This window comes from Diadema setosum, chromosome 21, assembly GCF_964275005.1.
Source record: "Diadema setosum chromosome 21, eeDiaSeto1, whole genome shotgun sequence".
In the NCBI taxonomy this organism is placed as follows: domain Eukaryota; kingdom Metazoa; phylum Echinodermata; class Echinoidea; order Diadematoida; family Diadematidae; genus Diadema; species Diadema setosum.
This window is the reverse complement of record NC_092705.1, coordinates 15,428,646-15,456,465: the sequence shown is the minus strand read 5'-3', so window position 1 is coordinate 15,456,465 and position 27,820 is coordinate 15,428,646. Positions and strand designations below refer to the sequence as shown.

The 27,820-nt window shown below is 38.5% G+C and overlaps 1 protein-coding gene across 1 annotated transcript; it reads right to left on the bottom strand.

The window, feature by feature from the left end:
• Window positions 1-466: 466 nt before the first annotated feature.
• LOC140244652 (uncharacterized) lies at window positions 467-27,725 on the bottom strand. The gene is made up of 9 exons (XM_072324272.1): window positions 27,630-27,725; window positions 25,818-25,954; window positions 16,699-16,895; window positions 14,620-14,736; window positions 14,071-14,269; window positions 5,933-6,113; window positions 4,358-4,554; window positions 3,246-3,409; window positions 467-1,045 (listed from the first exon to the last, which is right to left on the bottom strand). The coding sequence occupies exons 2-9, from the start codon at window positions 25,952-25,954 to the stop codon at window positions 906-908; spliced, it is 1,332 nt and encodes a 443-aa protein (XP_072180373.1). The 5' UTR covers window positions 27,630-27,725; the 3' UTR covers window positions 467-905.
• Between the last annotated feature and the right edge of the window lie 95 nt (window positions 27,726-27,820).

Here is a 27,820-nt window from a genome sequence, read left to right as displayed (position 1 = left end):
TGTAGATAACTGTTGACTTCCAAATTTTTCAGTAGTGGCCTAAACAAGTCCCCTGAGGTTCATATTTAATGTTTTGTTGCATTTTGGGAGGTATGTAAAAGGTATCCCCTACCTTTAAACATTATTGAACTTGCATAATACTATGTATACCATAAGATATTCCTCCTGCCATAATGGAAAAGCTTTTCACCCGTGTTGGTCCACTCCTGAAGGCATATCTCAGGTGCAAAACAGGGAAGAACTCCCATGTGAGCACACAAATATAAATTGACAGGATAGGCCTATGCATGGGGCAAAATTTCTCTAGCAATTCTGTGGATGCTTCTTGACGCATAACACACTGTGATGTGAGTATAAATTACCATGTACGTGTATCACATACAACTGATGTGGACCATTCAGCTTGCATTATCATGCTGTGCAGTTTGTTTCCATTACTCAGGACCTTTCATATAACTGGCTCACGCTGAGTAAGCAGGTAAAACACACATACCAGTTAATAAAATATGAATTAACTCATAAGCAAGCTGGTTTTGTAAAGATTTAAACCATTTCGGGGGTAAGCGAGAAAGATAAAAATTGAATTGGCCCATTGTTTGACATGTAAGATGACTTTGAACCCCAAAACTGGGTGGCCCTTTTTTTTTGTTTGATTTACTATCACTAATCAAAGTTAGCTTGGAATTGGACTTGAAAGTTTCTCTTTGAAAAGAGTAACTCCACAGTGTTAGAGCTTTTCAAAGTTTGATTAAAGTTTGAAGAACCACAGTCCTGACTTCTCATCACAAGTAGGGGTGCGTTCAGTCTCAAACACTAGCGCCTTGAAGAGAGTGTGCTGTCTCTTCTTGAGAAGCCCTTCCGGCACTTTTGAGTCTGAACGCATCGAGAGAAAAATCACGGCCTTGCTATTTATCCAAAGCTTTCTGGATATCGTTCTGCAGGCTGTGGAGACCAGTCTTGAACCGGTCTGGAATTCTCTTGTCCGTACGTGCAGCTTCCGCTCCGAGGAGCGCCCCCAGAGCAGCACCCCGATGGCAGTTCTCACCTGCAAAAGTACAGACAGACGAATAAACAGGTTTTAATACATCAAGACCCTGCATCACAAAACCAACAAGAAGGTCGCCAGACATGGATTTTTAGTCAAGGGCATATAGATTCCCAAAGAGCAGACTTTAAGCTTTAAAATGATGTATAACTCACTTCAAATGGACTATTCTTTGAGTACCTATCTGAATATTTGAAAGGACGCACACACGCTACAAAAGTGTGAACTGAGAAAAGAGGCCCCAAAGTATAGGGTCTATTCAAGTGCTTAATCTTACCAAGCTATGCTAGCTGAGCAATGAATGTGACAAAAAACAGGATGTAAAGCTCTGTAGCAACCACTATTAAGGGATTATCAGACTAAGCTGATCTTTTTTTTTTTTTTGCACTCATTAAGCACATTATACGGTTCCATGACATTTGCTCCTGCGACAATTACTCCCATGAAATATCTGTAGGCTAAGCCCAACATAAAACCTACTCAAACACATAACCCTCACCCTAATCCTAATCCTCACATCAAAATAAACCTGAAACCCTATCACAACCCTAACCCTAACCCTAAGTCCTTGGAGAAAATAAGACCGGAGCAATTGTTGCAGGAGCAAATGTCGTGTCACCCATTATACATGTATTCATGATTGGTGCCAACTTTAAACGCAGTGGCACAATCCTTTCAAAAGTGATCAGTTGCAAGTGAGGAGCATGTCAAGGGTTTTAAGAAATGAAAAAGGGCCTTCAAGACATATGTAAATTGTAATCACACTATTCAACAAAAAAGTGCTCCAGAAAAATTGGAAAAAACACAATTTCCAATTCGCTTCAAGATCCCAAACTTTGCTCTTTCAGAAATTATTAAAAAACTGAAGATCGACTAGATTGACCTCACTTCACTTTAATATTTTGATTCCTATTGTAAAATTAGGGTAAGCAACATTTTGTTGGTTTTGTGATCCACGATCACAATTATCAATCAAAAAAATTTACTGTCTAGATGACCACCAGACTATAATCACCATGTCTAGTGTTTCCCTAGAGCAATCATTGTATGTACAGATTTGGCAGGATGTAAAAATATTTGCTGCTCATTCACTATAATTATGAATTTTTGCATGAGAATATATGCTTTAAATGCTTTTATACATTGTTACACTTTATTCAACACTGGACTATATTCAAGCCAAATGCATAGATAGTCCTTGCTACCTTCTTAACCTTTTCATTAGGCCTGAGTGGCATCAAAAGCAATTTGGTTGATAATGTATATGTTGGGACATAACATGATATAGTGCATTCAAATTTTATTTTCTTTAAATCATCCACAATGCCAGTGCTCTACTATTTCACAGAACAAATTTCAACAGTGTACACTACTTTATAAATTCCATATATTTAGCAAGTATAATCTCAGGGCTCGACACTAACTTTTTTGTTTGGTGGCCCGATGGGGCCACCAAAATCCTCAATTTCAAATTTTCGGTGGCCCGAAAGAAAAGTTTGGTGGCCCCGAAAAAAACAAACAATAAAAAAACATTAAAAGTCCTGTTTTTTTAATGAGTCAAATATCTAAGTTTTATCCAGTCATAGTAAGAATAGGAAGTTGGACATACATCTACTCATAAATAAACCTCAACAAACTCGCAACACTCACTCTCAGGCACTCATTCAGTCCTTTTCATCCATCCTTTAAACAAATATAACTGCTAATTTCCGGCGCAAAAAGTTACGAATTAATTGACATACTTTTCAAAAAATTTTGGTGGCCCAAGGCGGGCCACCAAATTTGCCCTTTTTTGAAATTTGGTGGCCCGACTTTCAATTTTGGTGGCCCCGGGCCACCGGGCCACCGTTAGTTTCGAGCCCTGCTTCATGTATCGGGACTTCCAGGCAATCTCGAGTGGTTATCAAATTTGCAATCATGGGGTACAGTGGTGAACACAGCTATGTATGCTTGCACATCACATTCATGACGAGATAGGAGTTAATATTTTCGGCTTGTTAAATTTGTGAATAACACCAACTTTGCAAAATTCATGATTTTTTTTTTTTTTGCTCAGTTGTCATTTAGATAATATATATTTCCCATCAGTGTGTATTGAAAAAAATAATAAATCACAAAATATATGTCACAAACATTGGTCATAAGGCACGCATGCAAGTTTTTCTATGCAGGAGCACAGCGTGTTGGTCAATATACTGACCTCCACAATTTGTATTGGTGAGCACACCGCCTTCAAAGTCATCATGGAACTCATGGGCTAGGAAGAAGAGAGAGGTCATGGCTCCTTGGATGTAGCATGCCAGACCCATTTGACCCACGGCACTCTGGTACACTTCCAGGCGTCTATCAGATCCTTTACTGTACCTGGAACAAAATTCGACACAAGAGGGCGCCATGTGCCTTTTACTGAACACGAGAAGATTCACTGTACATTTGATGATGGTGACAAAAAAAGAAATGATGAAGGAATGATGAATGGGGGGAAATTCGGACATGTAAAAGTGGTTTAATCTATGTACTGCCATTCATAAGAAGGTAGTTATATTTTGTAATTTTACTTATTTTCAGATCTCTAACATAATGAAAGAGCACTTGACATATACCTTGTTTAGAAGGAAAGGGAGTGGAATTATCCATATTGCATATCATTACCCAGTTGAGGGAAATTTTTTAAAATCTGATATTGTGAAAATGAAGCTATTTTCTTGAAAAGGTGAATGTATAATACTCCTCACGCTGGGTAATTTGATGATGTGTCCCACTAAAATTATATGCATTCTAATGGATCTGCATATATAATGCTAGGGGAAAAGAGAATCTTTAACCCACCGAGGACAAGTTCGGAGTATATATCGAGCAAGCGTCTATGGGAAACGTGTGTTGTAGCAAAATCAGTCTGTCCTCAAGGGTTAAGGGAGGAAATACACAATAATCTTACTCATCTTTCAGCATAGGACTATAGTATCAAACAGGTTACTCAGTTGACGAGAGCCACGCAACCACATTCCTATCAGGTATCATACTTGAGAACTGAATCGCATCACCATTCATTCTTCCCAAGAACTGTAAGGAGATGGAATTCCCTGTCGTCAGAAATTGTTTCAGTGCCATCTGTGGGATCATTCCGAAACCGACTAACGGTTGATCACAGTGGCTAGTTATTTTCTTCATATTTTCTATGTGCTTGTAAACATCTGTAAATAAACTGTATTATTATGTAAATAGCACAGTACGCAAGAATCTTCAGCCTACTGAAGGAGGCTGACTTAATCAGAAGAAGAAGAAGAAGCTCGCTGCCCAAAGTTCACTTACTGGGCCGCCCTTCTGGAAAACTCCTGCACCATCCTCCATGTTCGCGCATTTCCCACAGGTGGTGTCTTCAGGGCTTCCTCCGCCTTCTCCCGAAGACTGGCCCCGTTCAGAACAGCGTGGAGGGTGCGGGCGTACACGTCCACAAATGGGTCCAGGTTGACCGAGCCGTGGGTCATTCGAACCAGCTTTACAGCTTGCTGTATGGCATACAAATAATTATGTATTTTATATGACAAGAGTCAACTCACTTTGCCATAGGAAAGGAATCTAGTTGCCAATGAGAGGGGACGGCACAATTAGCAAAAAAAAAAAAACATCAAGTCATCATATCCAATGCAACTGAAAAGCGAGTAGTTTAAATTACTAAATATGTGACACAGCAACAAGTGAACAAGTAGGATTTACATTCTTCATTTGTAATGAGAAAGTTAATAAGAGGTAAGAGATATTCAGTAAGGTTGTAAAAGCACATATTTCGTCATCCCAGATAACAGTAGTTTCTCTCAACTGACAGTATATTATATCTACCCTGGTAGATGGTGTTTTTGGTTGAAGACCAGTAACCAACCTTTCTCCCTCTCCCTCTTAAAACGGAACAAAACAAAACAAAACTTCCTTTCCTCATTGCGTTTTTGGTACTTTGCACAAGAACTTACAATGAACAGGATATAATATTTTTTTTTCTTCTTGAATCCATGTCAAAGAAGGGACTTTAGTGACTATTTGTACGTAAGCAGCTGGCATACTTGTGTAGATACGACATTAAAGGGCCCCTTAAATCCAAATACATGTTGATTTGTGTTGATTTATGATACCCTCAACATCACTTTTGCAGTGAAGTGAATATCTAGAAACATTCCATATTTTTTTAACAATTTTTTCTTTTATTTTTCTTCAGATTACTTGGGAACGCCCACGAAAAAAATCCTTCCAAACCAATATTCCTCAGATGACCTCATCTGTGATATTAATGTGACTAACAAAAGACATGGCGAGGGAACATGCAAGTTATGCTGAGTTGAGGGGAAGGTGCATTCCAATGTCTTTTGTTAAACATTTCAGTACTTTAGCAATAATTGACAAATGAGGTCATCTGAGGAATATTGGTTTGGAAGGATTTTTTGTGGGCGTTCCCAAGTAATCTGAAGAAAAATAGACGAAAACAAAATTGTTAAAAATATATGGAATGTTTCTAGATATTCGTTTCACTGCATAAGCGATGTTGAGGGTATCATAAATCAACACAAATCAACATGCATTTAGATTTCAGGGGCCCTTGAATACCTCATCTTGCTGGCATGTGTGGCTGAGACTGACATTACTGATCTGGAAAAATTCCCAGAACTTTTTAATTTTTTTTTGCCCAAAGTTAAAGAAATGAACGATTTCACTACTCTGTACATCTAACTTGATAATGCAAGCACATAATATACTCAACTTGAGCATGGACTGTGTTGTCACTAGGAGACTCCTGTGCCCACACTCAACTTTTCTTGTTGTTGTTTTATTCATTTTTTGCTTGTTGCTTTGTGTTTGGTAAGTTTGTTTGTTTGTTTGCTTATTTATTTATTTTACCCTTGCAGCTGTGTCTTCTGATTTGTCGGCATAGTGCAGAACGATAGGGATGGGTTGAACCAAGGCCCCGACGCTGTCAATGTTGTGATCGAGGTGAGTGGTCTCCAATACTCCTTGCCGCTCCTCGATGAATTTCATGACCATTTCCGGCTTGGTTGGCCTGCCTTTCATATCCCAGTCCCTGCGTGAAAAGTTGCAGACAAGAGTGTTCAACACTTCCCATCCCTCAGTGAAATACTGTATACACCATATATTTCAACAGGTTTTTACTTTTGCATTTTTCTTTTTTTGAGTCAGATGCTATTTGTAAATTTTGAAACACATAAAACATGTTAACTGTGAGCCCTACATGAATGTGATGTGCATTCATATATTTTTTTCAGCCTATTGCTGGACTCCAAAATTGCTGATTTTACCACTCGCAGTTGTCCACAAATGTCAATTCAAGAAAAATTAGAATTGCAATGTATATGGTATTTCTCATTTGTACTTGCAGTTGATATATATGTTTGTTTTTCTTGTGAATTGTAAAGAACTCAAAATCAACTGGGTCATAAGTATTATATACATTTTTTAAAAATAGGGTCATATTACTATTATTTAAAAAAAAAATGATACCTATGCTAAAATCCTCCATGTGACAAGGCTGTTTCTTCTACTCTACTGTTTTGCTCAACTGTTATCATCTTCTACTCCTCTTCTCACATTTCTCCATTTAATCATCATCTTTCTTTAATCTTTCTTGATTCCTTCTTTCTTCTCTCCCTCTCTTTCTTTCTCTCTCTCTCCTTCCATCTTTCTCTGAGTTTCCTTTTGAATACCCAATACTATAAAAAATTGGATACTCAATGGCATACAAACTGTACTTTTAGTCTGTGCCAACACAGGGGAAAACAGTGAAAGATGAGAAATCTATCATATTCATAATATAAGGCTTAAGAATAAAGTTAACCTGTTGAAGTCAGACTGGTTTTGCTCAAACACACATTTCCCATAGATACCTGCCTGACTATGCTCGGGACTCGTCTTCAATGGGTTAATAATGATCACATTCAAGGTCACACAATCAGCATCTAATAATTGACAGTTTGTATAACCCTTCCAAATGAAAGGGGACTGAGCTGAGAATAAAAGGGATATAGAAACTGTCCTGCCAAATGAAAGGGATGTTGATTTAAGCGTCATTTACGGTGCATTATGGGATAATCCGGTAGCAAAGTCACTTCCGTTCGTACGCGCGTGATACGTGACTTATGCTGTTTACACACACAACCGACTGTATTCTACGTGTACTTACTGTTTTCTCGGCTTGAATTTCAGCTTTAATATGATTTGAAATTTCTCCATTCTTAAGAAATTGCTGTCAATACGACTATGGGTTGTTCCTGCGAAGCTGCCATGTATAGATGTGTTGTTTGCACGACAATAAATGGAAAAATACTACAGAAATAGGTCCCTTCCTGGCATGCGAGATGTGACATGGCCGCATGGGTGAAGTTTGCAGGTGACTCCACAGCGCAGTACATGCGCACGCGACTTACTAGTAGTAGTACTTGCTTGGAAGAAATTGCTTCAGAGACAGGATAAGTTCGAGATCATGGTTCGTTCCCGATTGTGTTTGCGACACTTCGACAGAGAACAAATAAAAAAGATGGGCATAATTCCATGACGATATCGAGGTGGGTGAATATTTTCCAGCATATTTTCAGCGTATGCCGAGATGACTGATCAGTGATGTGCACATCGATCGCATGATCAAGCAGTACGATGTACCGTTATGTGTTAGCTTATGAGCTGAGCTGGGAATAAAAGGGTTATAGAAATTGTCCTTCCAAATAAAAGGGTCTACACTGAGCTGGGAATAAAAGGGTTAGAGAATTTGTCCTGCCAAAAGAAAGGATGTACACTGAGCTGGGAATAAAAGGGCTACAGAAATTGTCCTACCAAATGAAAGAGTCTGAGAGAGTTTGTATAACCTTTTTATTCTCAGCTCATTGAAAATCATTTCATTTGGTAGGAGGGTTTGTATAACCCTTTTATTCCCAGCTCAGTGTACATCCTTTCATTTGGCAGGACAAATTCTCTAACCCTTTTATTCCCAGCTCAGTGTGGACCCTTTAATTTGGCAGGGCAATTTCTGTAACCCTTTTATTCCCAGCTCAGTGTAGACCCTTTCATTTGGCAGGAGAGTTTGCATAACCCTTTTATCCCCAGCTCAGTGTAGACTCTTTCATTCTGCAGGACAATTTCTATAATCCTTTTATTCCCAGCTCAGTGTACATCCTTTCATTTGGCAGGACAAATTCTCTAACCCTTTTATTCCCAGATCAGTGTAGATCGACCCTTTCATTTAGCAGGATAAATTCTCTAACCCTTTTATTCCCAGCTCAGTGTAGACCCTTTCATTTAGCAGGACAAATTCTATAACCCTTTTATTCCCAGCTCAGTGTAGACCTTTTCATTTGGCAGGACAATTTCTATAGCCCTTTTATTCCCAGCTCAGTGTGGACCCTTTCATTTGGCAGGGCAATTCCTACAACCTTTTTATTCCCAGCTCAGTGTACACCCTTTCATTTGGCAGGGCAATTTCTATAACCCTTTTATTCCCAGCTCAGTGTAGACCCTTTCATTTGGCAGGAGAGTTTGTATAACCCTTTTATACACAGCTCAGTGTAGACCCTTTCATTTAGCAGGACAAATTCTATAACCCTTTTATTCCCAGCTCAGTGTAGACCTTTTTATTTGGAAGGACAATTTCTACAGCCCTTTTATTCCCAGATCAGTGTAGACATTTTCATTTAGCAGGACAAATTCTATAACCCTTTTATTCCCAGCTCAGTATAGACCCTTTCATTTGGCAGGAGAGTTTGTATAACCCTTTTATCCCCAGCTCAGTGTAGACCCTTTCATTTGGCAGGACAATTTCTATAGCCCTTTTATTCCTAGCTCAGTGTGAACCCTTTCATTTGGCAGGGCAATTTCTATAGCCCTTATATTCCCAGCTCAGTGTATACCCTTTCATTTGGCAGGAGAGTTTGTATAACCCTTTTATCCCCAGCTCAGTGTAGACTCTTTCATTTGGCAGGGCAATTTCTATAACCCTTTTATTCCCAGCTCAGTGTACACCCTTTCATTTGGCAGGACAAATTCTCTAACCCTTTTATTCCCAGCTCAGTGTAGACCCTTTCATTTAGCAGGGCAATTTCTATAACCCTTTTATTCCGAGCTCAGTGTAGACCCTTTCATTTGGCAGGACAATTTCTATAGCCCCTTTATTCTCAGCTCAATGTGGACCCTTTCATTTGGCAGGGCAATTTCTACAACCCTTTTATTCCCAGCTCAGTGTACACCCTTTCATTTAGCAGGACAAATTCTATAACCCTTTTATTCCCAGCTCAGTGTACACCCTTTCATTTGGCAGGACAAATTCTCTAACCCTTTTATTCCCAGCTCAGTGTAGACCCTTTCATTTGGCAGGAGAGTTTGTATAACCCTTTTATCCCCAGCTCAGTGTAGACTCTTTCATTTGACAGGGCAATTTCTATATCCCTTTTATTCCCAGCTCAGTGTACACCATTTCATTTGGCAGGACAAATTCTATAACCCTTTTATTCCCAGCTCAGTGTAGACCCTTTCATTTGGCAGGACAATTTCTATAGCCCCTTTATTCCCAGCTCAGTGTACACCCTTTCATTTAGCAGGGCAATTTCTATAACCCTTTTATTCCCAGCTCAGTGTAGACCCTTTCATTTGGCAGGAGAGTTTGTATAACCCTTTTATCCCCAGCTCAGTGTAGACTCTTTCATTTGACAGGGCAATTTCTATATCCCTTTTATTCCCAGCTCAGTGTACACCATTTCATTTGGCAGGACAAATTCTATAACCCTTTTATTCCCAGCTCAGTGTAGACCCTTTCATTTGGCAGGACAATTTCTATAGCCCCTTTATTCTCAGCTCAATGTGGACCCTTTCATTTGGCAGGGCAATTTCTATAACCCTTTTATTCCCAGCTCAGTGTACACCATTTCATTTGGCAGGACAAATTCTATAACCCTTTTATTCCCAGCTCAGTGTAGACCCTTTCATTTGGCAGGACAATTTCTATAGCCCCTTTATTCTCAGCTCAATGTGGACCCTTTCATTTGGCAGGGCAATTTCTATAACCCTTTTATTCCCAGCTCAGTGTACACCCTTTCATTTAGCAGGACAAATTCTATAACCCTTTTATTCCCAGCTCAGTGTACACCCTTTCATTTGGCAGGACAAATTCTCTAACCCTTTTATTCCCAGCTCAGTGTAGACCCTTTCATTTAGCAGGGCAATTTCTATAACCCTTTTATTCCCAGCTCAGTGTAGACCCTTTCATTTGGCAGGAGAGTTTGTATAACCCTTTTATCCCCAGCTCAGTGTAGACTCTTTCATTTGACAGGGCAATTTCTATATCCCTTTTATTCCCAGCTCAGTGTACACCCTTTCATTTGGCAGGACAAATTCTATAACCCTTTTATTCCCAGCTCAGTGTAGACCCTTTCATTTAGCAGGGCAATTTCTATAACCCTTTTATTCCCAGCTCGGTGTACACCATTTCATTTGGCAGGACAAATTCTATAACCCTTTTATTCCCAGCTCAGTGTACACCCTTTCATTTAGCAGGGCAATTTCTATAACCCTTGTATTCCCAGCTCAGTGTTCACCCTTTCATTTGGCAGGACGATTTCTATAACCCCTTTATTCCCAGCTCAGTGTACATCCTTTCATTTGGCAAGACAAATTCTCTAACCCTTTTATTCCCAGCTCAGTGTAGACCCTTTCATTTAGCAGGACAAATTCTATAACCCTTTTATTCCCAGCTCAGTGTAGACCCTTTCACTTGGCAGGACAATTTCTATAGCCCCTTTACTCTCAGCTCAGTGTGGACCCTTTCATTTGGCAGGGCAATTTCTATAACCCTTCTATTCCCAGCTCAGTGTAGACCCTTTCATTTGGCAGGAGAGTTTGTATAACCCTTTAATCCCCAGCTCAGTGTAGACTCTTTCATTTGGCAGGGCAATTTCTATAACCCTTTTATTCCCAGCTCAGTGTACACCCTTTCATTTGGCAGGACAAATTATCTAACCCTTTTATTCCCAGCTCAGTGTGAACCCTTTCATTTGGCAGGGCAATTTCTATAACCCTTTTATTCCCAGCTCAGTGTACACCATTTCATTTGGCAGGAGAGTTTGTATAACCCTTTTATCCCCAGCTCAGTGTAGACTCTTTCATTTGGCAGGGCAATTTCTATAACCCTTTTATTCCCAGCTCAGTGTAGACCCTTTCATTTGGCAGGACAATTTCTATAGCCCCTTTATACACTGAGCTGGGGATAAAAGGGTTATACAAACCCTCCTGCCAAATGAAAGGGTCTACACTGAGCTGGGAATAAAAGGGTTATAGAAATTGCCCTGCCAAATGAAAGGGTGTACACTGAGCTGGGAATAAAAGGGTTATAGAATTTGTCCTGCCAAATGAAAGGGTGAACTCTGAGCTGGGAATAAAAGGGTTATAGAAATTGCCCTGCTAAATGAAAGGGTGTACACTGAGCTGGGAATAAAAGGGTTATAGAAATTGCCCTGCCAAATGAAAGGGTCCACACTGAGCTGAGAATAAAGGGGCTATAGAAATTGTCCTGCCAAATGAAAGGGTCTACACTGAGCTGGGAATAAAAGGGTTATAGCAATAACCCTTATAACAATAGACAATTTCTATAGCCCCTTTATTCTCAGCTCAGTGTGGACCCTTTCATTTGGCAGGGCAATTTCTATAACCCTTTTATTCCCAGCTCAGTGTACACCCTTTCATTTAGCAGGGCAATTTCTATAACATTTTTATTCCCAGCTCAGTGTTCACCCTTTCATTTGGCAGGACAAATTCTATAACCCTTTTATTCCCAGCTCAGTGTACACCCTTTCATTTGGCAGGGCAATTTCTATATCCCTTTTATTCCCAGCTCAGTGTAGACCCTTTCATTTGGCAGGAGAGTTTGTATAACCCTTTTATCCCCAGCTCAGTGTACACCCTTTCATTTGGCAGGACAATTCCTATAGCCCCTTTATTCTCAGCTCAGTGTGGACCCTTTCATTTGGCAGGGCAATTTCTATAACCCTTTTATTCCCAGCTCAGTGTACACCCTTTCATTTAGCAGGGCAATTTCTCTAACCCTTTTATTCCCAGCTCAGTGTACACCCTTTCATTTGGCAGGACAAATTCTCTAACCCTTTTATTCCCAGCTCAGTGTGAACCCTTTCATTTGGCAGGGCAATTTTTATAACCCTTTTATTCCCAGCTCAGTGTACACCATTTCATTTGGCAGGAGAGTTTGTATAACCCTTTTATCCCCAGCTCAGTGTAGACTCTTTCATTTGGCAGGGCAATTTCTATAACCCTTTTATTCCCAGCTCAGTGTAGACCCTTTCATTTGGCAGGACAATTTCTATAGCCCCTTTATTCTCAGCTCAGTGTGGACCCTTTCATTTGGCAGGGCAATTTCTATAACCCTTTTATTCCCAGCTCAGTGTACACCCTTTCATTTAGCAGGGCAATTTCTATAACCCTTTTATTCCCAGCTCAGTGTTCACCCTTTGATTTGGCAGGACAAATTCTATAACCCTTTTATTCCCAGCTCAGTGTACACCCTTTCATTTGGCAGGGCAATTTCTATAACCCTTTTATTCCCAGCTCAGTGTAGACCCTTTCATTTGGCAGGAGAGTTTGTATAACCCTTTTATCCCCAGCTCAGTGTACACCCTTTCATTTGGCAGGACAATTCCTATAGCCCCTTTATTCTCAGCTCAGTGTGGACCCTTTCATTTGGCAGGGCAATTTCTATAACCCTTTTATTCCCAGCTCAGTGTACACCCTTTCATTTAGCAGGGCAATTTCTATAACCCTTTTATTCCCAGCTCAGTGTACACCCTTTCATTTGGCAGGACAAATTCTCTCACCCTTTTATTCCCAGCTCAGTGTAGACACTTTCATTTAGCAGGACAAATTCTATAACCCTTTTATTCTTAGCTCAGTGTAGCCCCTTTTATTTGGAAAGACAATTTCTATAGCTCTTTTATTCCCAGCTCAGTGTACACCCTTTCATTTAGCAGGACAAATTCTATAACTCTTTTATTCCCAGCTCAGTCTAGACCCTTTCATTTGGCAGGAGAGTTTGTATTAACCCTTTTATCCCCAGCTCAGTGTAGACTCTTTCATTTGGCAGGACAATTCTATAACCCTTTTATTCCAAGCTCAGTGAACATCCTTTCATTTGGCAGGACAAATTCTCTAACCCTTTTATTCCCAGCTCAGTGTAGACCCTTTCATTTAGCAGGACAAATTCTATAGCCCTATTATTCCCAGCTCAGTGTAGCCCCTTTTATTTGAGAGGACAATTTCTATAGCCCTTTTATTCCCAGCTCAGTGTGGACCCTTTCATTTGGCAGGGCAATTTCTATAACTCTTTTATTCCCAGCTCAGTGTACACCCTTTCATTTGGCAGGGCAATTTCTATAACCCTTTTATTCCCAGCTCAGTGTAGACCCTTTTATTTGGCAGGAGAGTTTGTATAACCCTTTTATTCCCAGCTCAGTGTGGACCCTTTCATTTGGCAAGACAATTTCTATAACCCTTTATTCCCAGCTATGTGTAGACCCTTTCATTTGGCAGGGCAATTTCTATAACCCTTTTATTCCCAGCTCAGTGTGGACCCTTTCATTTGGCAAGACAATTTCTATAACCCTTTATTCCCAGCTATGTGTACACCCTTTCATTCGTTCGGGCAGTCTATATCACTTTTTTATTCCCAGCTCTGTGTAGACCCTTTCATTTGGTAGGACAGTTTCTTTAACCCTTTTATTCCCAGTTTTGTATAAACCCTTCCATTTGGAGGGATAGTTTCTATAACGCTTCTATTCTCAGCTCAGTGTAGACTCTTTCACTTGCCAATACATTTTCTATAACCCTTCTGTTCCCAGCTCTGTGTCAACCCTTTATTTTGCAGGACAGTTTCTACAATCCTTTTATTCCAAGCTCAGTGTAGTCCCTCACTCACACATTCCCAAACTCGTGCCTGCTAAGTCACACAAAACTTTCTTACAAATTATAGAACGTACCTGAAAAACTCTCGATGCCACGACTCGGCGTATGTGTCGTTGTGAGTTCCTGGCGTTGTCATGAACTGGACGTAGTCTGTCATGACGGCTGCTAATAGGTCATCCTCCTCTGAAGCGGGCTCGGAGTCTAATCTTGAGGCTTGAATTGCTGCCCTGGCTGCACAGTGTAGGTTGAGGGTGTTGTCCCCAGCTGACATGCCTGTAGAGAATGAAAGAAAGCCTCAATCACAGTAGATAGGAAGACAAAGTATTTGCATTAACATGACATGTGACAGAGTTCATACTGAATTGGCAACTTTATTGGTTTGGTTATAAAAATCAGATCAACACGACTGAATTTATTTTCTTTGCAAATTACATTTACTCATCTCCTTTTTATTTTTTCCTTCTCTTTTGTTTTATGACATTCATTTTAGGAAGATTTATTTATAGTCAGTGAAGTCATAATAATTTTAAGACCTGAACGTTCTAAACCAATTATGTTTCAATGTAAACTGGAAAGCTTCCACTAATCACATTTCACTCATTCCCAGGGCATTGTACCCCTACCTTGATGGTAGTGAATCGATCGATCATTCTTGGTCCAGAACTTTAGTTTATTATGGAGTATCACATCACCAATGACAGACTTTTTCTTCCCACTGAAAGTCGATCTTCCTGCGCCACCTACCAGAGAGAAACACAAAAACAAACAAACAAACAAATGATTTATTCATTATAAGCAAACATTCATATCTTTTGCTTTCTCGGTCATTTAATTATTGTCTGTATGTATATGTCTCTTACACTATATGGTAGCTCAATATTGAAGTATATAATAAATGCAATTCCATTCAGAGAAAGAAGACCAAACCTATAAAGCCCAATCCTCAGAGTGGCATATACACTCAGCAAAAAAAAAAAAAAGAAAGTAAACACTTTTTCGAAGTCATATTTTTCATAGAAGATTTTTATGAAATCAATGTATTATATACCATGTTAAAGGTAATTTAATTGGCTAGTAAGCTAACAGGTTAATTACAAAGAAAACTTCAGGCATGAGTGAGCACATTCGTTTTTGTCCTCCAAAGCACAAAATCAAAAATTGCAAAAATTGACATGATATCTTTCATTTGCAAATGCCCTTCACGATAACATTGACAACAAAAGACCAGTTTTACACAATGAGAGACATGAATGAAATAGGAAAAATATGTTTTTGTTCTCTTTATCTCTTTAAAACCTCTAAGAAAAACAAAATGGGAAACTAAAGGGGAATAATAAGAATTTTCTTTCAAGTGAAACTTCAAATGACATAGGGAATAATAAGCATAAAGACGGTTAAATTAGCAGAATTTCTTTATTTATTTCTTTTAATCTAGTGATTTAAGAGTCCATGTGACAATTTCAAGAACCAACCATTATCTACAATTTCTAAATTTGACAAAAAACCCTCATATTTCTACCATTTTTGTTAATGTTTACTTCTTCTCTTATTCATTTGAATTTGGATTTGACATAAGATGCTTTATTTTCCTCCATTATTTTTGGCCTTCATTGATCTTTTGGGCTTTAGACATATCATAGAGATCAAAGGTTTATTTTTGCAACTTCACTCATGTTTCTTTTTGAGTGAAAGTTGTTGTTTCTTATTATTGATCCATGGAAGAGCACATACGCATCAATGACAACTTGTTCAGTTTTGCAATTTTTACTTTTGTGCCTTGGAAGAGAAAAACAATTGCGTTCACTCATGCGTAAAGTTTCCCACTTTGTTAACGTACCAGGTTGAAAGCCAATTAAATTACCTTCAATATGATATATAATACATTTGCTTGCAGCCAAATATTGTATGGGAAATCTAAACTTGAAAAAGCGTTTACTTTTTTTTTTTGCTGAGTGTATACATGCTTGTTCATATCTTTCTACTCTTCACAAATCTGCTATGGCAAAAGAAAATGATCAAGTTCTAAAAGGCTGACATGGACAAGCTGAACAGAGAAACAAGCAACTAGAGTGCAACAAATATAGGGTCGAAACTGTCGAGTGAATTATGTTACTATATGAATGAATGGAATTTGATGGAGTGACCTAAAAGTGAGTGAGGGATACTCGTGCCTAGCCTAAAAGCCTTTTATTCAAAATGTCCTCATAATCGTGATATATCTCAATATATCACCATTTCCCATTCTGAAGTCTGAGTCATAAAATAAACAAACAAACAAAAAGATACACAGCTATTGAGCAATGTTCATTATGATTGATTTTGAACTGGAAGGCAAACCAGTCCAAGCTGTGTTTTCCTTCAACATATAACAATAATAAAAATAGTAACAACTTCCTGGTTCCTAAGCAAGCTACTGTAAAACCAGAAAGTTTTATGTGCATGAATATTTAATAAATTTTGTGAGGAGCCAAGATTTGCAAGAGTAAGATGCACACATTTTTTTTTCCTTACACAGTGCATTGAATGCTAGTGGCGATTCAAAAACGTTTCATGCAGCAAAAAAGGCCGTCTACTCCAATTCGCAACAAGTTTCATGCCACAAATATTTCTAGTTTTATTGTAAATCGATCGAATCACTGACAAAACAAAAGCAGAACTAAACTTTCTCATAATCTTTTAAACAATTTCCTGTATTTACAAACCTGTGGCTGAAATGGTGAGAATGCTGCTTGGGTGTCTCTTGCGAGGTGCCGCGTAACCCGTCAGCCACCCATCGAAGTCCCGCTGGATGTCATCGGTGTTGTAGTACCAATGGACTGGCATGGAGAGGGCATCAGCTACAAACATACCCCAGAAGGCTTCTTGGCAGGTCTTGCTACGTAGAGACATGTCTGGCAATCTGAACATTGCATGCGATGAGTAAGAATCAAAATGAACAAAATTCAGTGAGCTCTCAATGCAATCATAGCAAGTTACACAATCATTAATAATTGCAATAATGATTGAGGATTACTGAAAACTCAGAGACATCTGCATGGCATGAAACTATAAATTGGAGCTGATGGCCTTTTTTGCAGCATGAAACTTTCGTGAATTGCCAACCTTGAAAAAATTATGAGTATACTACAAGTACAAGCATTCAATGCATTGTGCAGACAAAAACTTTCATACTTGCACTTTCCTTTAATAGTAAATCTCGACTCCTCGTGAAATTGCCAAAGTTTCTTGCACATGAAAATTTCTGGTTTTACAGTGTTACTACATCTCAATACCTGTAGAGTTGTTTTATCCCCAATATTTAGTCAGCTCATTTGCAAACTATCTGTCATTTCTCTACTAGTGCAACAGCCCATCACCTAGATACTCATCCCAGCCAACAAAATAAGAGATACTGTAAAACGAGGAATGTTCGTGTGCATTTTAACCCGTTTAGGACGTGTCCCGAGTATACTCGGGCTGACGTTTTCCAGGCTGTGGACTGGTCCCGAGTATACTCGGGCTGAGAGAGTGAAATGAACACGCATTTTTAAACTTAGAATTTCACCAACAATACGATGCCTATGTTGAAAATGATTTATATTTTGTGGGACTACATACATCAAAGTTGTCATCTGTGAACATTTTGTGATGATTGGTCATATCTTATGTCTATAAACAAGCAAAATATTGACAAACATAAGTGCAATTTTCACGACATTCAGACCTTCGCAACGGTCGGGAAACTGACCAATGACGAGCGACCAGCCGCACGCTCTGGCGATCTCATTTGCATCGGTATGCAAATTGTCACACTCAAGTGAAAAGCGTGCGTGCGGCGGTCAAGACCGTTGCGTGCACGCACCTACCTTATTAGCACACATTTACATGATAAAGTATTGTAGCATACTACTTCGTGTTATATCAGTAATGCAATGTCGTACTTATGGATTTTCTATGAAAGCCATCTCGGCATGGCAACCTGCTTACGATTATTGGCATGAAATGTTGGCCTTCTTCTTCCGCTGCCGAGTCCTGGGATTTACCAAAACTCGGCGAATTGAATAAATTCAAAAGTAAATCTTTTGCGTGTCCCTGCATGCATGTGATGTATGTGAATGTTTTTGTGTCTGTTTGTTATCATGACAGCGATGTTACTTGTAGTTGTTTGAAGAGTTTTACCGTCATGAATAATATTCTGATTATGTTATAAAATCATAAAAAAAAAAAGAAACCACTTGGCCAAGAACAAACCGAGTAGGGGATGTACTGCATACAAACAACGCAGTCGATTGTGCTACTTCATCGAAGTCGTAAATTCATCATGGCGTAACACAGCGTCACATGTGCACGTCATCATGGTAAAACACAGCCTAACATATGTGCGTGTTTTAGGCAAGAATACTTTGAATAGACCAGGTGGCCAGAGTATCAGGTTACATTGTACCTCCTTGAATAGACAGGATGTTGATACAAAAACATTCCGAAGACGCACTCGTAGATGCCATCTCAAAAGTCGGGGATTATGAGCATAATAGAGAAGTTCAAAGGCCGATTACAGACAGTCTCTTTATTCTGCACCGGTCCATAGAATGCATTAATAATGATATGCATCGTATGTATTACGTAACCGCTTTTACGGACCCCAATGATTTTATGGTTGTTGGGAAGCGAATGTGCAAGTTCTCATGTGGTTGTAACCAACATATATGTATAGAATTTAAACTTCGACAACGAAATACGCTGCAATAAAGCGAGTAAACAAGACATATGGCATTTTTTTTTTCTCTCATACGCTTAGCATTCGCCAAAAAATTGTAGATATAATTATGATGTTCGGTATTTGATGTTTGCACCATTTCTAAGAAGCAGTCAAAATAAAATAATATCCCATACAAAGTGTATTTCGATGATACCGACGATGGTGATGTCGACTGTTTAGTCTTTTTTGTTTCAGTTCTGTATGAATTCCTCATAATATGCTAATATTCGACTATAGTCGCTCTGTCAATTACTTGTACATTTAGAAGTCTGAAGTGTTTTCAGTCCACTTCTTTCGTAAGTTCACGAGTCAATTTTTTTTTTCGATCATTGAGTTCAATCCATTTATAATCAGTCAAATATGACAACTTATACCGGAAAAAAAACCCGATTTTTCTTTTTTTTTCTTTGTAGAAAGCGCTCCAAATTTGCGAGGTGGTGATTCAATTTTGCGAGAGACGGAGATGTGATAACCACATCGCTTCAATTGAATACTTTGTTTAGGAGCAAGGTTTTTCGGGCAATAAAAACATGAAATTAATGTTCTTGTCTTATCTCATGTTTATCGATGTAATCAATTTTTTTTTCATGTTGCTATTGAAGTAATTTATGCACTTATCGTGCCTGTGTATTTTTTATGTCTACGTATATCTCTGCATTTAGGTATGCCTACATTCATTCATTCCATTAGACTTCGTGAAATCGCATTGAAGCATTTTCATATTCATAAACGATTGCAGCAAATGCTCATTTCCTTTATACATTATGCTTATTGAATGAGATTGTTAGTACTTCATTTTTGTTTTTGTCCTTTATCGGGGGATGACTGGTATACACAATAAAAAAATATTGTTTTACACTCATGACATAAGAGAAGATCATTTCAGCAAAATTAGCTGTCTGTTATGAGATATCAAAGAATGCCGGGAGAAATGTCGTTTATTTCAACAAAAATATCGTCTTTTCCTTATTTTCTGAAGTGATGTAATAACTTTAGGCCTTCAAGCCTGTGTGGCTTGTGCTTGCCATACTTCCATGATCATGTCGGCTTCTTCTACAGCTGCCGGATGGCCAACCTTTTTTGTTGCTTAATTGAATGAATTTCTCCGTCGAACTCGGGAATGCTCACCTGCGACCCTGTTTGAAAAGACGCTCTCTCATATTGAGACGAATTTGAATTCTCAATGGACATTCTAATTTGAATTGTGTTAAGGCTACGTAATTTGAAGTGATAGGATATAGTGAAAGGAAACTGAGATTGAATGAACATCTTCATTGCGCGATTTTTTTTTTTTTTTTTTTAGGCGATTTTGAATTACCTAACTGTGAAATTAGAAGACAAACGTACACACACACACACACACACACAAATGACTGCAAAATCTTTGCATAATGTTGAACCATTTTGAACACTCGAATATGCCGTTTTGCTCTTCCTTTGTAATACATTTGCCTCGATTAGTGCTGCTTCGATTTATCTCATTGCATCTCATTACTTTCATTTCCAGCTATCCACTTCTTCATTCCCATCATCTACAATTAATCGTTTAGATTGAATATCCCCATTGGTGGTGGCGATCACCTTTCCAAGATACTTTGCCCGTATTATTATATATAATCTCATAAGATATCACCATAACACAGATTATAGACAAACCTAGCCGTGTGTAATATTTCATTTCGTTTGCAAAAGTGTGTTCAGATTACCGTCCATGGAACTAAATTTAGAAGACCAGCCTATTTTTTTTATCTCTTTATCTCTCAATCTTTCTTCTTGTCGCATAGACTCCGATGTTTCGTTTGCAGACTGGAAGAGCTCATAAATGCTCCATCAACTGACTTGAATAGGTGTATATATATATATATATATATATATATATATATATATATATGAAGGGTTTGTTTGCAAAAACCGATAAGTCCATTTTTGAAGATTTTTAAGTACGATCTCTGTCATAAAGTACAAAATAATACCTTTTAAATGATATATTGGTCACTACATATAAAGGTATATTTTTGAAGTTATGGTCAAAAGAAGCAAAAATTTTCTTATTATTCTCTTTATTTTTCTTGACCTTTAATGGCAAATATCTCCATTTGGCAAATATGGACTTATCGGTTTTTGCAAACAAACTCTTCATATATATATCAGGCCTCGAATTTCGCCAGTTTTAGGGACAGGCAATTTTTGGTTTTAGGGGCACTCTCTCTCAAAATTTTTTAAGGGCAGCAAGGAAAAGCTGCAGTAAGCATGGTAATTTTGAGAGAGGCATTGCGGCAAGTAGATAGGGCATTGCGGCAAATTGCCTTGTGCCTCCCGGGTAATTCGAGGCCTGTATATACATATATATATATAGCAATAATCTATCCCGTTTGCTGATGATTATCATATCACTGTGTGACATTTAATTTCAAGTGATGTGCAGTGAACAATACCTTCCCGCCATTACGGTAGAGTTGTAAGGAAATCATGATTGCACATAAAATTTGCAACATAAAACCCGACAGTAAACTTACAAATGCGCTCGTTGATCTCCTTTATTCATCTCATGGAAACCTAAGTCATATAATTATGGTCGAAATCTGGAGGCAGTCATGATGGATAATTTCACAAAGCAAACGTCTTTATACAAAAATGCATGGAGTTCGCAGGTTTAGTCACCATTAGCTGTCAAAGATTGCAAGAAAGATGCAACGATTTATCTGAATATTGAACATCCCATCCCTGCCATCAGGCTCTTGTCAACATTATGAAAATTGTTGAAACAAAACCAAGAAACAAACTCAAATGGAAGATTGGTTTGAGAAAATCAACGTCGATGTTGCTTGAAGCTTTTTTTTTCTCTCTCTCATACTTATGAATGACAGCGTGATTATGTTATAAGATCGTTCAAAAAATCTACTCGGCCAACGAACCAAATAGAGGATATACTGTATAATAGTCATCATTTTCATACAATGCAAGAGCCGATATTGCCACTATGGGGTCTTACAATTATATTCATCATGGTGAAACACAGCCTAACATGTGCGCGTGTTATAGGCAAGAATACTTTGAATAGACCAGGTGGCCAGAGTATCAGGTTACATTGTACCTCCTTGAATAGACAGGATGTTGATACAAAAACATTCCGAAGACGCACTCGTAGATGCCATCTGAAAAGTCGGGGATTATGAGCATAATAGAGAAGTTCAAAGGCCGATTACAGACAGTCTCTTTATTCTGCACCGGTCCATAGAATGCATTATAATGATATGCATCGTATGTATTACGTAACCGCTTTTACGGACCCCAATGATTTTATGGTTGTTGGGAATCCAATGTGCAAGTTCTCATGTACTTGTTAAGAACATGTATTACAGAATTTAAACTTCGACAATGACATACGCTGCAATAAAGCGAGAAACAAGACATACGGCAGAAGTTGTCTTTTTTTTTCTCTTTCTCTCTCTCATACGCTTAGAATTCACAAATAAAAATATTGATGCTCAGTATTTGATGTTTGCAGCATTTCAAACAGGCAGTCAAAATAAAATTACATCCCATATTACGACGATACCGACAATGGTGATGTCGACTGTTTAGTCTTTTTTGGTTCTAGTTTTGTATGAATTCTTCATAATATGCTAATTTTCGGCTATAGTCGCTCTGTCAATTATTTATACGTTTAGAAGTCTGGGTTTTTCAGTCCATCTCTTTCGGAAGTTCACAAGTCAAATGATTTCGCGATCATTGAGTTATAGTGGTTTTAGCAACACACTACCGTTTTGTATCTCAATCGATTTATAATCAGTAGAATATGGTAACTCATGCCTAAAAAAAAAATAAACCTTTTTCATGTATATTTGTAGAAAGCACTCCAAATTTGCGAAGTGATGATTCAGTTTTGCGAGAGACGGAGATGTGATAACCCGTCGCTTCAATTGAACACTCCTATTTGTTTAGGAGCAAGGAATTTCGAGCAATAAAAGCATGAAATGTTCTTGTCCATCTCATATATTGATGTGATCAAATGTTTTCATGCTGCTATTGAAGTGGTTTATGCACTTATCGTGGCTGCGTATTTTTTTTTAATAATAATTGCATTATACATCTCTGTATTTAGGTAGACCTACTTGCATTCATTCCTTTAGACTTCGTGAAATCGCATTGAAGCATTTTCATATTCATAAACGATTGCAGCAAATGCTCGTTTCCTTTATACATTATGCTTATTGAATGAGAATGTACTTCATTTTCTGTCTGTTATCGGGCGATGACTGGTATACACAATAAAACAAAATAATATTGATTTACACTCATGACATAAGAGAAGATCATTTGAGCAAAATTAACCGTCTGTTATGAGAGATCGAAGAATGTCGGGAGAAATGTCGTTTATTTCAACAAACATATCATCTTTTCGTTATTTTCTGAAGTGATGTAATGATTAGACCTTCAAGCTTGTGTGACATGTGCTCGCCGTTCTCCCATGGTCGTGTCGTCTTCTTCTATCAGCTGCCGGGTGGTCAACCTTTTTGTTTCTAATATGAATGAACTTCTCCGACGAACTCGGAAATGCTCACCTGCGACCCTGTCTGAAAAGACACTCTCTCACATTGATGCGAATCTGAATTCTCGATGGGAATTCTAATTTGAATTGTGCTAATTCTACATTTTTTGTAGTGATAGGACATAGTAAAAGGCAAACGAGGTTGAATGAACATCTTCATGGCGCTATCTTTTTTTTCTCTCTTTTTTGTTGTTGGCTATTTTGAATTACGTAACTTCGAAATTGGAAGGCAAACGTACACAGAAAATGACTGCAAAATATTTGCATAATGTTGTACCCTTTTGCCCTTTTTTGCCGTTTTGCTCTTCCTTTGTAATACATTTGTCTCAATTAGTGCTCCTTCATTTTATCTCATTACATCTCATCACTTTCCTTTCCAGCTATCCCCTTCTTCATTCCCATATACAAACATGTAGATTGAATATTATCATTGATGGTGACTCTCTTCTCCAAGATACTCTGCCCATAAAATTTATATATGTATGTATATTATATATATATATATATATATATATATATATATATATACATATACATATGTATTATATAAAACGTAGAAAGATATTACCAAAACACAGGTTGTAGGCAAACCTCATCTTGTATAATTTTACATTACGTTTGAAAAATCTTTTCAGATTATCTACCGTCAATCAAACAAAATTTAGATGACCAGCCTATTTTTCTCTCCTTTTTTTTTTCCTTCTCATCGTATAGGCTCCCCTGTTTCATCTGAAGAGCTCATACATGTTCTGTCAACTGGCTTAAACAGGACCGGTGTTTTATTCTTAGTTTTTTTTTTTTCTATGTAAGAAATAACGATACTCATCTAGGTTGGTGATTACTTTTTATGATAATTAAATGTATGTCTTGTATCACTGTGTGAAATCTCATTTTACTTGATACATAGTGAATAATCATTATCTTCCCGACATTACGTCGAAGTTGTAAAGGAATTGTAAGATCGCACAGAAAAATAGCAGAATCAAACCCCGATAATAAACTCACAAATCCACTCGGTGATATCTTGTATGCATCCAATGAAAACCTATTATAAGTCGCATGATCGAAATTTGTAGGTAGTCACGATTGATAATTTCAGGAAGCAAACTTCTTTATACAGACTTCTTCAGGGGATGGCAGCTATCGCGCAAGCGTGGATTATGCATTTCTATTCGTCTCAACGAAAGTTAGAAAGATGCAAAGATTTGTTTGAATATTGAACATATTCCAGGCTCTTGTCAATTTTATGGGAATTACTGCAACAGAACCAAGAAATAAACTCAAGTGGACGTTATTCTATTACGAAATTCGACTTTGATAAATCAGTATCACCAATTCTACTTGTGATATTACATCGTTGATGGTTTGCCTAGTGTTGAAATAAAGCAACGTGCTTCTGTTACAGACACGCGAGCTTTGTATTTGGATACAAGTAGCGGGGACAAACAAGGTGTAACAGATTTTCAAATGTTGTATACAATGAATAAACTTCCTTCTGTTTCCAAAATTCATTGACTAGCTATGGTAAGGAATTTTGTGAACAACAGGAAGTCAAGAGTGGGTTCGTGTGCCTTTGATATCGCCACAATACGAGATTTACTTGGCGTGTCTTACAGTCGTGTAAATGGAAATACGCAAGCCTTATACACAATCCTCCGATCAATCGCTTTTCATTGAAAGACTTTGAAGGCTTGTGATCAACGGATTACAGTTTCCATAAAAGATTGCCTCCATGAATCAGTAAATTCAAGACAATAACGTAGTAGAAATTTCCGACACCCTCGGCATAGCCTGGTGCCCAATAATAAAAGACGCTATTCATTTGAGTTGACGAGGGAACGTAAATTGACGATCGTACAGTACGTGAAGTTCAAACCGCGCGCGCGAACCCAGATAGCGAAGGGAAGCGACATTATTATTCATGAGCGGTCGTTATTCATCCAATCAGAAAGCGGATTCCTACACCGCATACACGGCAATTTGATGATTGGGTAAAGTGGGACCGTAAGTCACACCCCCTTAGTAACCCTCGGTTCGGGCTCGATTTTGGAAAACCTGTCCGTCTGTGGGGGTGTTCGCTCGCCAAAGCAAACCGTCCTAAACGGGTTAATTTCGCGAATTTTGCAAGCGCCAAGATTCGCAAAATTAAAATGCACGCAAAATTTGTCTATACATGCAATGACCGCCAGTGGCAATTTGCGAAAATTTCATGCCACGAAAAAGGCTGTCGGCTCCAATTCGCGAAAATTTCGTGCCGCAAATATATCATGTTTTACAGTACACAATCATACTAGTTAGTAGTTGACAAAATGACTGACAATCTACAATCTACACATATGTACATACCCCTAAGGATCTAATCCTGGATATCAGTGCCCATTCTAATGCTCAGCGGCAAATTGGCTGTACACGAAATAAACATGCCTACAATTACAATAGAGGCCGAGTGCTCAATCATGAAAATCAAGCATTACTGGTACAATTCTACGTAACGGCAACTATCCAGTCAAAACTGGTGGCAGGGTACAGACCTGTTCAACTGGTGATTGGATGATGATTTCTGAGGATGTCTTGTGGGTGTTGGATAGGACAGATAAGAAACCAGTCCTATCACAGATGCGGCAACAGCAAGCACAAGTCCACCAAAGTTTCGCCTGCCAAGACTCATCTGTATGAGCATACGGAACACAAGAGTTGTCACTTATCTCCATACTGGATGCAGTACTTCTCATTCAAACATTATTTTCAAAATGAGACAGTACCAAATTCCTCAACCACACAATATCTCTTACCTAGATTCCTACTTTTAATAACCTGTTGAAGACAGTTTGATTTTGCTACAACTCATATTTCCCAAAGACCCCTGCCCGAATATACTCAGACCTCATCCTCAATGGGTTAATTTGTCATGCAAAATTCAACTAGATAAGTTGAGATTAAATCTTGAGCAAAAGAAAAATTACTCTTTTTGAGAGTTACAAATTGATTTTTTTTTAATATATATCCATACATGTGCACCACATAATTTGAATTTGAGAGATTTGAACACTATCCTTTCTTTTTCTTTTTTGCAGTTAATAAGAATACTAGTCTGTTATTATGGAGAGGATCTGAGATGATCGAGAGAAACAGGACGACAAATACAGGTATGGTACATTGTCTACTGGACTTTTTCTCTAACCCCAACAATTAACAGATGAGAATTAACCCTGAAGAGTACTGCGGTAAGTTGAAATATACTATTTTTAGTAGAGAGTAAAAGAAAAACTGAACAGATCAAATAAGAGGCGGCATGCATACACCTGCAGTTACCATGGTTAGTGACTAGTTAGTAAATTACTAGACAGAAAGATCCATCTGTCCAGAGGAGTCTTCTATATTTTTGATGTTATCACTCTCCTTGGAGGGGATCCGTGAAGCCAGACCCAGTCTCCGCAGAACATATCCCCAACGACCTGATACAGACCGATCTTTCAGTCAAGCAGATTACTTACTACAGTACTCCTTCTAGACTATAAAAAAGATTTTAAAAAAAAAACATTAATTGTAATAATTCCTTGTTACGATATAATCCAATTCCAGGCTTGTTTGTTTCTTCAGAGACAATCTCGATCATACAAAATGTTAGACCCTCTAAAGGCTCTATACCGAGGCTATACCTATACCCACCCTATTAAACTGCGACCAGCCTGAACGCGAAGCGTTCAGTCCCATAGATAGTATGGACCTACCAATACAATAGGGGTTGGTAGGTCCATGGACATGACTGTGTACAAGGAGTGCCCCTGGGTGAGTATATCCACCCTATCACGCATTCTACCTAGCCTAGTAAGTAGTATGATACTGTGCCTGTGCCTATTGATTGCAATTGGATACATCTGTCACTGATCTGTTCCAATGCCACAATGACAATGACAATGGCAACACGCAACAGCTTGAACAGGATGTCGTGAATTCGGAAGAAAACATGTTACGATGAAGAAAAAAAAGTAAATATTCGAAGCACAGAAGTGCCACCGAATAAACTACCACTTACTGACTATGTAAGAATAAAAAATAATGCTCTGGCAAGCTTCTGGGACAGGTCGATGACGATAGCTCGATTACCGACCGGTATGCAACCACTGCCTACCCCACTTCTGCACTGCCAATCCTACCACCGCACCGGCGACGCACCACCACTGTCGCACACCCGCCACACAACACAGCGCAATTTTACGTACACGGGACTGTAGATAATAAAGTTACACAACTCTCACGATTTCGTCTCGTAAAATCATAATATTTGCATGTCTCACCTTCACTGAAAACTATTGTACGCGGTCACTTGTTTTGAAACTTACCGAACAATTTGAAGTGTTGACAATTATATTCTGTCACCTGATATTCGACTTGAACGATCGAGTCTTCCCACTTTCTGCTGCGTTGTGTAATGTGGGTATGCTCGAAGATATAGATGTCAAGTAGGCCTACGGGTCGTGTGCACTGCACCTCCACCAGCCGTCGCGTGCATAGTGCCGTATGTACTGGTCGC

Coding starts and splice junctions, on each gene's coding strand:
- LOC140244652 (XM_072324272.1), bottom strand. CDS start 25,954: ATGAGTCTTGGCAGGCGAAACTTTGGTGGACTTGTGCTTGCTGTTGCC. Junction 14,737..16,698: donor TCTCACCATTTCAGCCACAG/GTTTGTAAATAC, acceptor TCTCTCTGGTAG/GTGGCGCAGGAAGATCGACT. Junction 3,410..4,357: donor TTTTCCAGAAGGGCGGCCCA/GTAAGTGAACTT, acceptor ATTTTGTTCCAG/GTACAGTAAAGGATCTGATA.